The sequence below is a fragment of the Rosa rugosa genome, chromosome 3, assembly GCF_958449725.1.
Source record: "Rosa rugosa chromosome 3, drRosRugo1.1, whole genome shotgun sequence".
Classification (NCBI taxonomy): domain Eukaryota; kingdom Viridiplantae; phylum Streptophyta; class Magnoliopsida; order Rosales; family Rosaceae; genus Rosa; species Rosa rugosa.
Genome location: NC_084822.1, coordinates 17,549,498 through 17,566,490, shown reverse-complemented (window position 1 = coordinate 17,566,490; position 16,993 = coordinate 17,549,498). Strand labels below are relative to the sequence as shown.

Sequence of the window (16,993 nt, the reverse complement as noted above, 5' to 3'; positions counted from 1 at the left end):
AGGGACATGCTCATTTTGTGTGATATCAAGCAACCCTTCTCGGGTGTAGTACTTAATTACTTAAGTCATGCATTTCAATCCGCGCCTGTTAGGTTTCTAGTGCATTACCCTAAGTGCATAAAGTTTGGAGATGAAGAAATCATGCAAACCAACCAAGCTTATCATTAAGTGATTGTAATTCACAACCCCCTCATGCACACCTATTGTACTTTCATGCTTTAATCTCTAATCATTATATCATGACATGGCAAACACATATACTCAAAGTGGCAAACTCTAAGCATATGCATTCAACTTTTGAACTAGCATGTAGGCATGTTAAAGAAAATTGCATCACATCATATTATAGCGTCAATCCATACAAGATTGGCTAGGGATTTCAACCCTAACCCCAACAAAGTAACTGCTCACTCATAATCATACAAATTAGCATCAAATCTATAATAAACATCAAGGTAAATTAAAGAGTTAAAGGAAAGAATGAACTAGTTGAAGCTTAACAAATTGATGGCTAGCTCCTCCTTGTCCTCCTTAATTGCTCCTTGGATCCTCCTTGATGGTGGAATGGATGGATGATAGACTTCTTGATGATGGTGGATGAATGAAATAGTGAAAAAATATATGATACTTCTTTGGCTAACTTTGAGTGGTGGTGATGAAGTAGTAGTGGTGGTGATGGAGTTTATGGTGGTGGAAGATGGTAATTGTGGTGGTGATGATGGAGGTTATGGAGTAGTAAAGGGAGTGTGGGTATCATGAATTTGGATTTTGGGAGGTGGAGATGGAGAGAAAGAAGATATAATGAGGTGATATGGGTGGTTCCTCTTTCTTGTGAGAAGAGATGCTTAAATAGATGAAGATAGAGGTGTGAAAATGATGATGAGAAACCAATATAGCAGCTCAAGCATTGTAAGAAGCATGGAGGTGGAGAATGAGAGTAGTAATAGATCCCAAAAATAAGGAAAAATGGTATGGAAGAGATGGAGTAAAAAGAGGAAAGTAATGATGAGCTACTAAAGAGAGTAAAGTAGAAAAATATGGCTAAGGGAGAAGAGATGAGCAGCTGACTCTCTTTATTATGCATGGAAAGCATGAAAAAGAAGAGTATTGTTGGAGTGGTTTGGGTCACCAAAGTCAAGGTGACAAGCATGAGAGAGAAAGTGTGCAGAGAGATGCCTATTATCCAAAATATAATATGATGGATTAATCTTGTCATAATCTTGTAGGATTCTTCTAGGACTCTCATTGATAATTGTAGCAGCATAGACCTTTAAAAAATGCATAAGAAATTTACCCAAAGAAGATTTTCAGCCAAACTGCTCTGTTTTGAGTCTTTTGACTAGGATACGTTTTCTTTCTCTGAAGCTTCTTTCTTGGACAATGATTGACTTGATATTGCCGTGATTCTGGATGGTTTTTGACTTATCCATGATCTGTAACGTCATATCTTCATGACTGATCAATAACCTTCTAGAAAAATTCCAAGTAAGTCGCCGGAAAAGATCTCTCAATAAGCTTCGTGAAAAGCTGACAATTTCTGCCTTATCGGGAAGCCTATTTTGCACTTGATTTCATGCTGCCTTGTTGATGATTCTAACCACTTATTCAGCTCATGTTCAATTAAAACATCATATCTTTAAGGAATACTGGCCCTTTCTGTAAATCTACAGTTAGAAGAATGCAAGAAATGCTCTCAAAACTGTTCCCGAAAAGCTAATTCTAAAACTGCAGTTTTCTGCTTTGCAGCAACTGTTTTGCACAACGATTTTCGTGGACTTCCCTTATAATTTTTGGTCAAAGAAGTGATCAAACTTAGTCCTTTGTATCAGTACTTCATGGTCTATGGCTTCATTGCTTCATTTAAACTCCTATTTTTTTGGGATTGCTTCATGAAGCACTTGTGCCGCCAAAAGTGGTGGTGCATGGAAAATTCACTGGAATTTCACTTTTTCTCCTCTTGTCAAAATTTTATACAAAACAAGGAATTAGATTAGTCAACACTAGAACTGCCGCGCTTGACTAGCATTCTTCAACTTTATTCAAGTTTCTCACCTGGCGACTTCTGCCCTGTTCGTCGGGTCGCGATGAGTGCAGCCGGGTGGGGAGTCTTCTAAGGGAGTTTGGTGGTTTCCTGACAAGGCCTTTAAGTAAGGACAAGAGTGTGGCCAAGTCTTGGAAGTTTGGTGTTGTCGGTGCTTGCTGGCAGAGCGGTCGTGGATCATATCATGGAGATCTGGAATGGGAGTTTAGGTTGGTCTGTTGGCTGATCCGGGTCTCTACCAAATCCAATTTGATGATGGTTGCGCTGATTGCTTTGGCTGGTGCGATGGCGAGGCTGTGCTAGTGGGGTGCTATTGGTCTGGTACGACGTCCACACATGTTTCCATGTCTATCTCTGGCTTCGGGTGTGGCGAAGACGGGTGCTGGTGCTGGTTTCGTTCCACCGACGGGGCTTTGGTCATGGATCAGTGGCTAAGCTTCTGGTGTTGGTCCATTCTTGGGCCTTGGTCAATGGGATTAGGTGGGCTAGGGCTTTTTGGCTGCTTAGTTGTATTTAGTTAATTTTTTCTCCAATAATTCCCTATTTTTAGGGTTAGTCTATGCATCTTTGTGTACCTAGTCTTCTAGTTCTTTTCTATGCTTACCATTTTGGCTTGACTTACTTATGCGAGCGATCAATGTATAATAGTGTATAGGGAAACCCCCCATTTAAGACATGGGCATAGGCTTTAGTTAATGGCCAATCCCTCATGTTGTTCAAGTTCCCCAAGTTTGAATTTTGGGTTTACACGCATATTTTAACGAATGGGTGATTCGAATTCTCTTCTACCATGATATTGAAACACTTGTTCTCTTGGAATGCAAAATTATTCTTACTGCATGTGTGTAACCAGTTTCACATTTTCACACGTACATCTGGTTGGGAGATGCTCAAGTGTGGACTAGTAACCCATTTTGAGCTCAAGTGTATAGAGGAGGGATCGGCTCTGCTTACAGTGCAAACTAATATTCAACTCCCAGGGCGGTCAGTTCCTATGGCTACTAGAGCTCTGTCTTTTATTTTTTCAGCTTAACTACATTGGAGTTTGTCTTCCTCTTTTTAATTCTTTTTCTTTCTCTAATTTGCAGCTGCCTTTCCCCTAAAAAGGAAAGCACAACTTTACAATTAAAAGAATGGAAGAGAAGCTTGATGACTCTGAGATCTCAACTAGAGAGGAAGCACTGTCACCAGTACTTGTAAAAAAGAGAACTAGAGCTGGTGGGGAGAATCCTTCCCCAAAAAAGATGTGGTCTTTGTTAGGAGGCCATTATCCGATTATGGAAGCAGTAGACTTGGACTTTGTGGAAGCTTGTGGAGAAAGAGACGACTCTGCCTAAGAGAAAGGTTGATCAGCCACTAGGCAGTAAGAATAAGAAGGCTAGGGTTGTGTAATTTTCAGTGATTTGATTTCTGCTTTGGGAGTTGGGTTTGATAGGTTATGTTCCTTATTGTAGGCTCGTTTTGAATAAACATAATGAACAGTATTTGTCAATTCTTTTAGCTTACTTGGATCTTAAAGATACAGTTTGAGTCATGGAGTTGATGTATGTGTCGTTCTGGCTTTGATAATCAATGATATTATTTGTTTTGTTCAAAAAAAGCATATCTAGCTTAAACATGGTTAAAACTCAAAGCTTGAAAATCATTTAGCAAATCTCTTTGTATCTTTAATCACACGCCCAAGGATGGAAGTGCTACCTCCATGGCATCTTATAGCTAGCAATGAATATGAAATCGAATGGCTGCCTCTCTACACCTGCTTGGATAAAAAGTAAAAACCATAATCAATAGAAAATATATCATCTATGTTGGCTACGTTTCACCCTTGGCCAGCAGCGAAGACAGCTACTTGAGGTTTAGACCAGCAACACCTACAAGAATTCAAAAAATACACTGCAACGACATAAATGACATAGATAAAAAGATGCAGCAGCTACTCCGAGAAGTTACTAAACAAAACTATAAAGGGTCCTTGACCCAAAGCACCAAAATTATCCTACTTACCCCAACAACAAATTTGTATTCCCACTAACCCAATTTAAAATGAAATGACTATTCTGCCCTCAACCTAATTAATAAACTACATCTCCTGCCACTCTCTCACCTCTCTCTCTCTCTCTCTCTTCTCCGGCGCTGTCTCTCTCTCTCCTCTGGTGCTCTCTCTCTCTCATACGTCGTCGGCATCCTGCGTTAATGGTCAGAGGCGAAAATCCAAATCTTAGGCTGCCAAATCTCGTCTTGTCTAGGAATCAAATCTCGATCTCACCACAGCGACGATGACGAGCAGATCACTCTTTCTCCATTCAATTCCCAGTTATGCATGTGATTCTAGATTTTAATGGATTGATCTTACGAAATGCCATGAATTTGTGTTAGATTTTGAAGCATGAATGCAAATCGGTTGGAATGACCCGTCTGAGATCAAACGTCTCTCGAACACATCTCTTTTTTTGCCTCTTTGAGATCGAACACGTCCCTCGAGCACTATTTTTTTTTTAGGTAAAATGGGGGCAGAAAGAAAAAAAAAAGTTTTAACAGACGGTAATAAATGGCTATTGGGGGGCAATAGACGTTTTAAATTAATGTAATCTTTTCATTTTTTTTACTTAATCAAAGTTTTATTTGTCTAATTTTAGGAATATTAGTTCCCATTCCAGCAACCGAATGTTCTATTAGGGGGCAATATAGGTTTATTCGGAGGGGCAATAAACCTCTCCGGCCCCATATAAGATCTCCAACAACCTTTTTGGAGACTTCCGACGAGGTTTCATAAACTTCTATTACTCCCCAATAGACATCTATTGGGGGGCAATAGAGGTTTGTTGCCCCTCTATTGGGGCAATAGACGTCTATTTTGGGGGGAAATAAACCTTTCCAACAACCTCTTTGGGGACCTCCGGCGAGGTTTTCAGAGAAGTCCAGGGGCGGCGGCCGATGACAGATTCCTGCGAAAGTTGGCCGGATTTCAGCTACCGGTGACCGAATTCCGGCGAAAGTTGGCTGGAATCCAGCGGCTGGTGACGGGACTTCGACGAAGTCTCCTATGGTTTCTCTATGTAACAAAGGGGTGAGGGTAAAATAGTCTCAAAAATAAAGAAAAACAAAAAAAAGTTTATGGGGTATTAGGGAAGACCTTAGAGTGTTTTGAGTAAGGGAGAATTAAAAAAAGGATTAAATACTTGTTACTCCTCAAACTTTTGCCTGAAAAACAGTTTAGTCCCTCGCCTTTCAAATTAAACTGGATAGTCCTTATTCTCTCTAATTCTCACACAACAGGTCCAAAAAAGGTCTAAAATGACTATAATACCCCCAAGATCATTTTTTATATTTTTTTCTCTCTTTTCTTTTTCTCTTTTTTATCTTTTTATTTTTAATCATTTTTTTTAAATTTTTTTTTTTTTTGCTTCTCTCTCTCTTTCCCCCCAATTCCAGCTCCGATCCCATTTCCAACCAGGACCGAGCTCCAGAACCAGTCCACCACTTAAACCCCCAATCTCTCACGCTCATCTGCCTCTTCTGCTCCATCGAATCCCAACCACAAATCCCAACCCCCAAATCTCGAATTCAATCGAATCAATCCCTTAGTTGAACACTCATACCCAGCCTTCAATCCCATACAAATGATTCAATCCCATACAAATTTCGACGTCTTCGGCAGCTCCTCAATAAACACTACCGTCTTCGGCACCATGAAATTCGGCAGCTTTCCTCTGTAGTACTCTATCATCTCCTTCTCCGTCGGCCTCCGCCCCACGTCATCTTTCAGGCTCACAAACGGAAGCGTGGGATCCCGTACGGGTAGCTCCAGCCGTTGGCGTGGAACATCGGAAGCGTCCAGAGATAGACGGGTTGTCTGGGTACGGCCCAGTCGAGGAGAGAGTTGACGGTGATGATGAAGAGCCCTCTGTGGCAGTGGACCACTCCCTTGGGCGAGGAAGTCGTGCCGGAAGTGTACTTCAGCGTCATCGGGTCCCACTGGAAGTCCGGGTCCCAGCTCTCCACCATTTCCTCGTACGTGGCGCAGAACGGGGATGAGTCGGAGGAGTTGGGATGGGGTGTGGGTGCATCGTCGTCGGCGATGAGGACGAGGAGGGGGGTGGGGGGAGAGAGAGAGAGAGCAGAGAGCAGAGAGAGAAGCAAAAAAAAAAAAAAATTAAAAAAATGATTAAAAATAAAAAGATAAAAAAGAGAAAAAGAAAAGAGAGAAAAAAATATAAAAAAAGGATCTTGGGGGTATTATAGTCATTTTAGACCTTTTTTGGACCTGTTGTGTGAGAATTAGAGAGAATAAGGACTATCCAGTTTAATTTGAAAGGCGAGGGACTAAACTGTTTTTCAGGCAAAAGTTTGAGGAGTAACAAGTATTTAATCCTTAAAAAAACTTATTGAGGTAAATGGGAAAAAAGTCTCTAGAATTGGGGTAAATGGATAAAAACCCAACTATAAAAGACAACCCTAATCCACAACTACACCTTAGGACTAAGATCCATTTATGGTTGCTAGGGATGTCAATAATCCCCATCGGGTATTCGACCCTAACGGGGAGAAATTCGGGGGAAAACGGGTAATGGGGTTGGGGACCCCCAGTATTCGAATTCTGAAATCGGGCGGGGATGGTATTTTGATCCCCATCCCCATACCCACCCAATAAGAATTATCTAATATATATATATATATATATATATATATATATATATATATATATTAATGTAAACTTCATCTTTTTGTCAATATTTAAATTCTGTCAATATATTTTTGATATTATTCAATTCACCTTGTTGGAGTGAATGAGCAAGTAGTTAGGTTACACTAAGTAGTTGATTGTGGAATTTTTTTTGTCGAATGCAGACTTTTATTGTTTTTTTTTCTTCTAAGCGAGACTTGTATTTTTTTTTTTTTGAGGGAAATGGAATCAGATTCCAAATATATTACGACGTCACTGCGTCAAGCTAGAAGGTTTCATGAAACCACTCATAGTACAAGTACAAGCACAATACAGACTGCGCAAGGCAGCCAGAAAACTCCTAACCAATGTGCCCAAAGCAGCTAAATTATTACTAGCCAACAAATCGAAACCTAAAGGAATTGCAGAAAAGAAAAGCAAATAAATAAAACTCCCCTAACCCTACCCTATCCAAAGATGGAACCACTGTCTTGAGCATCTTGACTCCTAAGACCCAAATGATGTACGTCGCAACACAACAACATAGCACGGTAACATCCAGAAGACAAAATAGGGCTAGAAGATAAACTATCTACCTCCCCAAAAGCCCAATCCAACCCAAACTAGTGAAAGAAAAAGGAGTCCTGAGCCAAAGGCCCAGATCACTAGGCTGCACCACAACCCAGTATGGCAGAGGCCCGAGCCCACTACCAAGATCCAACTTCCTCACACCAGCCGGACTAGACCGGCCTTCCCAGAAGGCAGCCCCGCCGTTCACCATTCTGGCGGCCTCCATCTCTCATCCACCATCACTGGGTCCTCCTAAAGACTGGCCGAAATGCCTACTTCAAAAGCCGAACAACGGAGCCCGGGAACCACCAGCACCCGCTCTCGAATCCGCCCGAACTCTCCCCCTCCGCTGTCACACCGCGATCGAAGCCTCAACAGACGGCGATTCGCCTCAGAACCTCCGATCACAAATCTCTGCCGCCGTCCTTCAAAAGCTAGACAGCAGATCTCCGACTTGGATCACACCACACAAGCCACCGCCTCCTCGCTGAGACAACCGCAATCGGAGCCTAGCACACCTGGATCAATCAACGTCGTGGACCACCACTGACCTCGCCGCGATCAACGCCTGCCACAGCCTGGATCGAAACCCACCAACACAATCTGAGAAGCCTCCAAACCAGGAAGCCCCTCGCTGCACCCACGATAGCCGCGGAGAGCCTTCCCTGTGTCGCCACCGTCCACGATCGTCGCCTTGCCTGAAGGAAGAGCGCCGCCGCCGCCAGTCGAAACCTAGGTTTCGAAAAAAACCAAGTCACTCGTTCCGAGAAGCTCGGAGACGGGATGGAAAGCTACTTTTCTCCGTGATTAAGCGAGACTTGTATTTGTTTTTGTTTGATTGAAATAAAGAATTTATTTTATTTTGATGTTTGATTTTAACTTTATACTTTACAATAAATAATTATTTGTATGAATTTTTATTTAATAAATTAGTAATATTATTAACATGGATTAGGGTGGGTATGGGGACCTAAAACCGGCAGGGCTAAAAATAGCCCTGGGGCTAAATTTTAGCCCTAAATTCTGTATTGTTCATCGATGTGACATCAACCATCTCTAACCCGTCAAGGCTAAATTATAGCCCTAAAATATATTTTAATATTTTGGATATGTTATATATATATATAGGGTGTGGATCAAGAGACACTTTATTTTACACATATTTTTACACTTTTTATTAGCCATTAGATTTAAGCGTTTTTAATGGTCTTGATTCATTATAAGCATGATGTGGCAAATGACATGGAAATTCAAAAAAATAGATAAACTTTAATAAAATAATTTTATAAGAAAAATCAAAAATTAAAAATAGAAGATGAATGTCTTCATCATTCATCTTCTTCATCTTCTGGGAAATATGAGAAGTTTTGGCTCTCCTTTGAGCATCATATTCTCCTTTTTCCTTGAGTTGAACAATAAAAATCCATCCTCTCCTAGTCCCCTTCTCTTATTCCATCAAGTCAGTATTAGTAATTGTACAAGTTCTTATATCTCTCGTCTTCTCAAGTCTTCAATGGTTTTCACAGCCTATCATTCGATCTAGGTCTAGATGAAGAAGATTTGGTGTTTTTTTTTTCTCAATCTGAGCAATCTTACTGGGTTCCGCTGTAATATGTTTACAGTTACAATAATTATTGTTATTGCAATCAACTTGGAGATCATACAGTTGGAGGAAGAGAGAGGCTATCCCTACAGTTTTCTTTTTTGCGTGAAGAAGAAGAAGAGGATGACATTCATCTTCTAATTTTAATTTAATTTTTTTATATAAAATCATTTTCATTTAAATTTTTTTTTTTTTATAGAAAATAAAATTGTTTCCATGTCATTTGCCACAACATACATGAGATCCATCAAGGCCATTAAAAATACTTAAATCTAATGGCTAATAAAAGGTGTAAAAATATGTGTAAAATAAAGTGTCCCAGGAACTGGACCCATATATATATACAGATACTATTCAGAGTGAGGCCTTGCTCTGAAATTAAAGTGCGAGATTGGAGTTTAGGGTCACTTTTCGGTCGCATATCCACATCTCGACCGTTCAGTTTTTAGGTACTAATATATAGATCATCTCTGCAAAATTTCAGCCAAATTGATGATCTTTAAGGTATCTAACTCGCTTAAACCAATGGACGAACTGAATCTGTCAAACCTAAACCGTACTAGCTTTAAGGTAGTTATCAATGCCTTAACGACTATCAATTTAGCTGAAATTTTGCAGAGATGATCTATACATTAGTACCTAAAAACTGAACGGTTGAGATGTGGATATGCGACCGAAAAATGACCCTAAACTCCAACCTTGCACTTTAATTTCAGAGCGAGGCCTCGTTCTAGATAGGATCTGTATATATATATGTTCTTATTTTTTAGGGAAAATTTTAAGAACAATACATGAAGAATAGGCCGTTCCGAAGTTCGGTGTATTTGGTTTCAAAGAATTAACTTTGGTACATGAAGTTCCAATCCCGACTCACTTTTAGTACATGACGTTAATAACACCGTTCAACCTATGAAATTATTCAATTTTCAAAGGGTAATTTTGGGTTTTCACCTCTCTCTCTCTCTCTCGAACACCCATTTCTGGGTATCTTTCTCCTTCCTTCTTCTTCTTCCTCCTTTTTCTCCTTCTTCTTCTTCTTCTTCTTCTTATTCCTTCTTCTTCCTCTCTCCCTCCCCAATTTAATTTGGATACCCAGATTATTTGATTTTTTCCTCCTCCTTATTCTTCTTCCTTCTTCCTTCTCCTCCTCCTTCTTCTTCCTTCCTTCCTCCCTCCCTCCCTCTCTGATATCAAGTTTTATTTCTTCTTCCTTCTTCTCCTTCTTCCCTCCCTCCCCGATTTGATTTGGACACCCAAAATCTGGGTACCCAAATATGATTTTCTTCTTCTTCTTCTTCTTCCTTCTTCTTCTTCTTCTCCTTCTTCTTCCTTCTCCTTCTTCTTCTTCTTCTTCCTCCTTCTCCTTCTCCTTCCTTCTTCTTCTGCAATTTTTTTTTTGTTAATTCATGAAGAGACGGATTTGCCTTTACAAATTTGACTAAAATCAGATTGACTAACGGGGGCCGTAACGGCATACACTGATTTTGGGTCGGGATTGTAACGTCATGTACCAAAGTTAATTCTTTGAAACCAAATACACCGAACTTCAAAACGGCCTATACTTCATGTACTATTCTTAAAATTTTCCCTATTTTTTATCAGATTTTTGCTATAGTAATTGAAATCATTTTTATGATAAAAAATATATTTCCGGATGTTTTTTTTTTTTTTTAAGATAATAAAAAATATTTGTATCTGATTTCAAAATGGAATAAAGTGTAAAAGTAAAATGACAATTGGAATTGGTCTCCTCATTTCATTTCATAGCCCATTTATATAGAGAGAGAATTACAACGGAAATATCAATTATAATGGTGACATTAACTACTGATTGATCCTTGATCCATGCTGATTGATGATGATTGCTAATTACTTGATTCCCTCTCCGTCTGTAATGTCCCGTACCTTAAAGTTTTTACTAGTTACATTTTACCGTGGTTGACCGAAGAGTGACTTTTTCTTTAGTCCAGTAAATTAGGAAATTTATTTGAGAATATCGTAGTATACGAAAAATTGAGTTCGTGGACACGTAGTTTGTTTAAATCGGAGTTGTATTGGGGGAGTTGTGGTAAAAAGGAGAAGTTACTATTCATAGTTGTTGTTTTTAAAAGAATTTCCATTTTTGGATAGAGGAGAGAGAAGTCAAAGCTGCCAAATCGGGACAGACCCGACCTCCCCCTCCTATTTTCTTCTTCTTTTGCCGTTTTTGGTTTTCAGGCGATTTCGTCGCCGTCCGGCCACCCCAGGACGAACCACTTGTCATGGCATGATCCTCTCCTCCTTCTCTACCTAGTCATGTAAGTTTTTCACCTTGGGTAGCTTTAATTTTTGAGATTCGAAGAGGAATTTCCAGAAATGGGAAATCGGGATTTACTTCAATCTCCAGTTTCCGGCCGGATTTCTTGAGGTTTTTGGTTGTTTGTGAGGTGCTGAACGTGTTCCTAATCTTGTTGCAGCTTGTTTTGGCCGGTGGAGGAAGAATTGAAGGTGATTGAAGGCGTGAACAGTATCATGAACAGTATACTGACCAGTTCTTGGTTTTGTTTTGATCTTTCCGGCCAAATCGTTGGGTTTTGTTGGTTGTTGCAGGTACAGAAACTGTTGGGTGTGTTGTGGAGATGAGTTTGAGCTTGTTAGGTTGGCCGGATTTGGGGTTTGGTGTGGTGGCGAGTGTAACCACGCGCCGCTGGTGGTGGTGGTGGTGAGGAGGCTCTGCCAGCCCTCCAAAACCCATTAATTGAATCTTTGAGTTATGTTTTAGATTTGAGGATATTTGGGTATTGAGACTTTTTGGAATTTTATGTTGGGTATGGTTGTTTTGAATAGGGGGGTGAAATTTGCACCCACATATTTACAAACCACACCCATTTTCATTTTTTTAATAATATTTCATCCCAAATTTTTTTGTACTTCCTAAAATGCCCTCAAAAGTCAGATTTTCTTTTATTTTCTTTTTGGGTCTTTTCTTCTCTCTCTCTCTCCCTCCCTCTTCTCACGACAACAATTCCCCTCTTCTCTCTTTCTTCTCCAGATAACGACCTCTTCTCCATTGAAATTGGTCAACCTCAACCCTTCTTCTTTCCAACAGGTCACAATCCCAACTTTTCTCTTTATTATCTCACTATATCAACTCTAATTTCATGTTTAACTTTGTTTTTCTCTTCTGCAATTCAATCTTTCTTACTGTTCCTTCTCTTCTGGCTCATATCAAATTGGACAAGTTTCTTTCTTTATGATTTGTGGGTAATATGTTTGCTGATAAATTGAGAAATTTGGAGTCCTCATATCAAAGTACTGATCATACTACACCAAACTTTCAACTTTAACTCGTATCATATTACAGATGCTAGCTAGAATGATCTCATTTGAGCAAACTCTATTACTGCAATCATTACTTAAACTACCTAAAACCTGGTGAGCAGCGAGCCTTTTAGAAGGATCTTTACAGAGCATTCCTTGAAGCTTACCCTCCTTCACCAGGCCTTCTGCAAGCGCCAAAACTCTCTTAGCCGTGCAGCCACTTGGTATTTTGTCAAACTAAGGCATCAGAAGTTCCTTGTCTTTTCTAACAAAAGCCACATTCATGTTAGATCCTTCCGCAATAAATCCATCACCATCCAGCCAAATCGCTGTAAAAACTCAACTAAGCCCCTCTTATTAGGCAGTATGAAAAAAAATGGTCATTTTCAAGTTACATGAAGTATACTAACAGCATATATTCTCAAAGATTGAAACATTGAGTTAAATACTAATGAAAAACTGCGAACATCTGTCTAGAAATGTAACTAAAGCTAACATCAAAACTAAAAATATTAAGTACCTTCCAAATCTAAAGACAAATCGTCCCTTACAATATTTTCTTGTCAGTTCCACCTTAGAAAAGAAAAAGTCACTATTTGTGAATGATTTCGTAAATGGAAAAGAAGTGGTCTATTTGCAAACAATCCAAAAAGAAAAAATCAACAATTGGGAATTTCGGACTGTAATCAAAACTCAAATCCCTCTCCCACTTTTGTATTGATCTCACAAAACAAATACACACAAAGAAGATTGCTTCTCACCATAATGTGGCAGACTTGATTCCTCCTAAAACCTGTTTTTAGATAGGAAAATAACAAAAGGCAAGGATGTCAAATTTCTTCGAAATAAGCATAAAAAACATTATATAAACAATAGCAAATCACTAATAAGGTATTTCTACAGAAATTATGTATTTCTAAGAATTCCACATGCCTACAGAGTCAATACAATTTCAATAAAAGTTGCCAAACAGATTTATTGTTCGTAGACATCAACTTGTTTTTGCCTCATTTTATACTGGCTCATGTCATAATCTAAAAATGTAAGACATTCACGAAAGAAAGCTCTACTTAATTGAAAAAAAAAAAAAAAAATAACCAATGGATTAGTATATCAGTGTAAACACTTCCGTAGCTGGAAATTTTATCAACAAAGAAATCAAGTGCAGGAATTATCAAATAAGTTAATTGGATTACTTACAGCAACTTTAGAAGTGGCATTACCATAGCCAGTCCCTGCATTAACAGTTACAAATAGTACAAATCAGTCCCTCTACCATGAATTACCCATGAGTAAATGACCAAGAACACGTCAAACAAATATCTTTTATTGCCCAGCTATACTTCCTTTACCAACACAATATAGAGATTAGAAAAAATATAAAGAGCCCTTCATTATCATGACCTTGCCATATAAAAAAGAAGAGCATAATATTTTCTTACCTTGCTATGGTAAGATCGTGCTAAAATGTAGTAGGAATGTGACCTTGTTGGTCCCTGGTTGGTGATAGCAAGTGCAGTCTCAGTTAGTTGCTCAACTACAGACAGGGAGAGCCACTTCTTTTTTTTCTTTTGTTCTTCCTCTCTCCCCTTTTCTTTCTTCCTCTGAATCTCTTCTTGTTTCCCTTCTTCCCCTGTTCTCTTCTCCCTTTTTTTTTTTTTTCTTTTTTTTTTCCGTCTCGTCTCTTTTTCTCTTTGTCCGTAGAACCCAAATGATTTTGCCCTCTGAAAACCCAAAAGTCACTATTATGCATACTATAATAGGAAATCAGTGATGCACAATCGCTCACTCGATCAAATATCCTAAACTTCTCATGCTATACCCAATTGAATAAAATTAGCAGAAATCAAAGAGCAAAAATAACCCAACTGAAATCAAAACTGAAACTTAATGTAAAATCCAATCCAAATTACGAACTCATAAACTAACTGAGAAGAATCAAGGAAATCTACTTACATGAGACTTGTTCTTTGACCTCAACAGCGATGGCAAGCCTGCACTCAGGAACTGTTTCTTACTATTCCCCTTAATTGACTTTTGAATGGAGAAGATGACCAATTTTCAATGGAGAAGAGGTCGTTATCTGGAGAAGAAAGAGAGAAGAGGGAGATTGTTGTCGTGAGAAGAGGGAGGGAGAGAGAGAGAGAAGAAAAGACCCAAAAAGAAAATAAAAGAAAATCTGACTTTTGAGGGCATTTTAGGAAGTGCAAAAAAATTTAGGATGAAATATTATTAAAAAAATGAAAATGGGTGTGGTTTGTAAATATGTGGGTGCAAATTTCACCCCCCTTTGAATATTATGGTATAAATTTTATGGTGTAAATCTCTTGGTAAAATGCTGTTGGTGAATTATTTTGTTGAGAAATTGAAGTTGAGATTGTGAATTGAAATTAAATTGGTTAAGTTATCGAAACGATCCTTGTGAAGATTAGAGATTAAGCGAGGGCATTGATTAGTTAAGGAATTCTGAATTTGAGAATTTAAATCATAAATGGAAGAGAGGGAATGTTAGAGGAAATTTTGTGAATAACAAGCATTACATTTCGAGGGAATGAGTTTTGATTCTTAGATTATTTTCTTATTGAGCTTAATTATATCCTGCCAATTATTACAGGATTTACTGAGCCCTCGAGCGAGGAGGACACGGGCAGGCAACAGGATTAGCTGCGAGACTCACCTGTGAGTGGACTTTTATTTTATTTAAAGGATGCATGCAGCATGGCATTAAATTATAACTTGATTATTGTTGAAATAACGAGGTTTTCGTGGAAAGAAATGTGTTTAAAGAAATGAGTTGGCAAGGAGGCTATTTTCGGCGCATGCGTACATTACCTAGTCGGCAATCCCCTCTAGGTAATAGTCTGGTCGGCAGTCCCCTCCAGACTATATCCCGGTCGGCAGTCCCCTCTGGTGAGTCATCTGGTCGGCAGTCCCCTCCTGATGAGGTAGTTAGTCGGCAGTCCCCTTTAACTACCTGTGGTTAGTCGGCAGTCCCCTCTAACCACCGCCTCCTAAATTCCAGTAGGCAATCCCCTTCGATGCATCATCTGGGCGGCAGTCCCCTCCAGATGGCATGAGATGGCTAGACAGCAGTCCTCTCTAGTCATCGAGCGATGTCTCATGAAAGGATGGTCTTCAAAGGAATGAGTTGGAACTGTTTTATAAATCCCATTGCATGTTAGATTTTATTAACGAGAAAATGGGAAAGCATTCAAGCATTGGTTTCATAATTTATTTTAGTTTCGACCACTCACTCTAACGGTTTTGAAATGTTTTCTCCTGGGCCCTTCGGTTTCAAATGCCCAGATTTCAGATTTGCCGAGATCGCGTCCAGGAACTTGGGGCATAGGAATTTGCGCTTCCGTTTTGACTGTAGGTTAATACTTAACCTACCTTGTATGATATCGGCTTAGTTATGTATAACTGCTCTGATAACCATTTTAAATTTGGTGAATGTTAATGCTTGAGAATCTGTTATCGTATTGAAGTTAAGGTGACATTCGTGCTTTCGAAATGTAATATATACACTTGGAATGTAAATATTGGAATGTATCTATGAGTGTGAGTTTAGTTTTAAGCATGTCCAGGTTTTGTGAATTGTTGGGTAGCCCATTTTAGGGGAGGTTCTGCCGATTTTTCGGTAGGATTTCACTTAAAGTGGGTCCCACAGGCTCGTATTCGAGTTTCGGGGTGAAACTTGGGTCGGGTACTTCTGTCACCGTCAATCACTTTGACGAAGTCACATAATCTGTTTTTCCTTTAACACTCCCCCTTGTGCCAAGTCAAAGATGAAATGGTGCATGAGTTGTTGCCTCACTAAAAACCTTGCCAAGTAACAATAAAAACCATGTGGGACAAAAATACACCTTGGTCGAAGGAAAAGAGCACAACGCACCTTTTATATTTGAGGATGACATGTGTGTTAACAAGACTCCCCCTAACGTGTACACCTCCCCCTGATCCTTACATTAATCAAGGGAGCTTGGAAAGTCTTCACATTCCTATGCTTTTCCCATGTTTCTCAAATATGGCCTTAGGCAATGATTTGGTGAACAAATCTGCCACATTCTCCTCAGACCTTACTTGATTCACTTGAATCTTGAGGAGGGCATGTTGTTGCTGATTGTAGAAAAACTTTGGTGATATGTGTTTTGTATTATCACCCTTGATATGCCCTAGCTTCATCTGTTCGATGCAAGCTGCATTATCTTTATTAATGCAAGTAGGCTCTTCAGTGGTAGAGCTCAAACCACTAGTCCCTCGAATATGTGTGATGATAGCTCTTAACCATACACACTCACAAAACGCCTCATGTAGAGTAATGATCTCTGAGTGGTTTGAGGAGGTAGCCACAAGGGTTTGCTTGGTTGATCTCCAAGATATCGTCGTGTTCCCACTGGTAAATACATAACCAGTTTGGGAATGACCTTTATGTGGGTAAGAGAGATACCCAGTATCAGCAAAACCAACCAAAACGTCATTCGGCGTTTCGGTGTAGGGAGTGACGCTTTCGCCATCAACATTTCCTTTAGGGATTGCAGTTCCATCTGCGGTCCCTCTTGTCTCTCTGTAGGGAAAGAACAGTCCTAAGTCAATGGTTCCTTTTAGGTATCGAAAATGTTCTTGATACCATTCCAGTGACGTTGTGTTGGCGCTGAGCTAAATCTAGCTAATAAGTTCACTGAGAATGCAATGTCTGGTCGAGTACATTAGGCTAGGTACAATAATGCGCCTATTGCACTTAGATAGAGAATTTCAACTCCCAACACCTCTTGGTCATCTTCCTTTGGACGAAATGGATATTTCCTTGCATCCA

General features: G+C 39.4%; 1 protein-coding gene and 1 long non-coding RNA gene across 10 annotated transcripts; one reads left to right on the top strand and one right to left on the bottom strand.

Moving 5' to 3' along the window:
* Positions 1-3,174: 3,174 nt before the first annotated feature.
* LOC133737344 (uncharacterized) lies at positions 3,175-15,757 on the top strand. The gene is made up of 5 exons (XM_062164921.1): positions 3,175-3,327; positions 11,008-11,174; positions 11,334-11,466; positions 14,792-14,856; positions 15,484-15,757. Exons 1-5 carry the CDS (start codon positions 3,175-3,177, stop codon positions 15,524-15,526), a joined length of 561 nt encoding a protein of 186 aa, XP_062020905.1. The 3' UTR covers positions 15,527-15,757.
* Positions 12,164-14,325, bottom strand: LOC133735699 (uncharacterized). Of its 9 annotated transcripts, none has more exons than XR_009859222.1 (6): positions 14,134-14,325; positions 13,620-13,901; positions 13,378-13,412; positions 12,939-12,970; positions 12,698-12,750; positions 12,164-12,520 (listed from the first exon to the last, which is right to left on the bottom strand). It is a non-coding gene; the product is annotated as an uncharacterized LOC133735699 (long non-coding RNA). The 9 variants fall into 9 exon arrangements; XR_009859221.1 differs by having other exon boundaries at positions 12,164-12,506; positions 14,134-14,324; XR_009859223.1 differs by having other exon boundaries at positions 12,164-12,442; positions 14,134-14,324.
* Positions 15,758-16,993: the final 1,236 nt, after the last annotated feature.

Excerpts from the sequence above, each read along its gene's own strand:
- LOC133737344 (XM_062164921.1), top strand. The coding sequence starts at position 3,175 with ATGGAAGAGAAGCTTGATGACTCTGAGATCTCAACTAGAGAGGAAGCA. Across the intron at positions 3,328-11,007 it reads ATTATCCGATTATGGAAGCA|AGGAGAGAGAAGTCAAAGCT; the intron begins GTAGACTTGGAC and ends ATTTTTGGATAG. Across the intron at positions 14,857-15,483 it reads ATTAGCTGCGAGACTCACCT|ATTTCAGATTTGCCGAGATC; the intron begins GTGAGTGGACTT and ends TCAAATGCCCAG.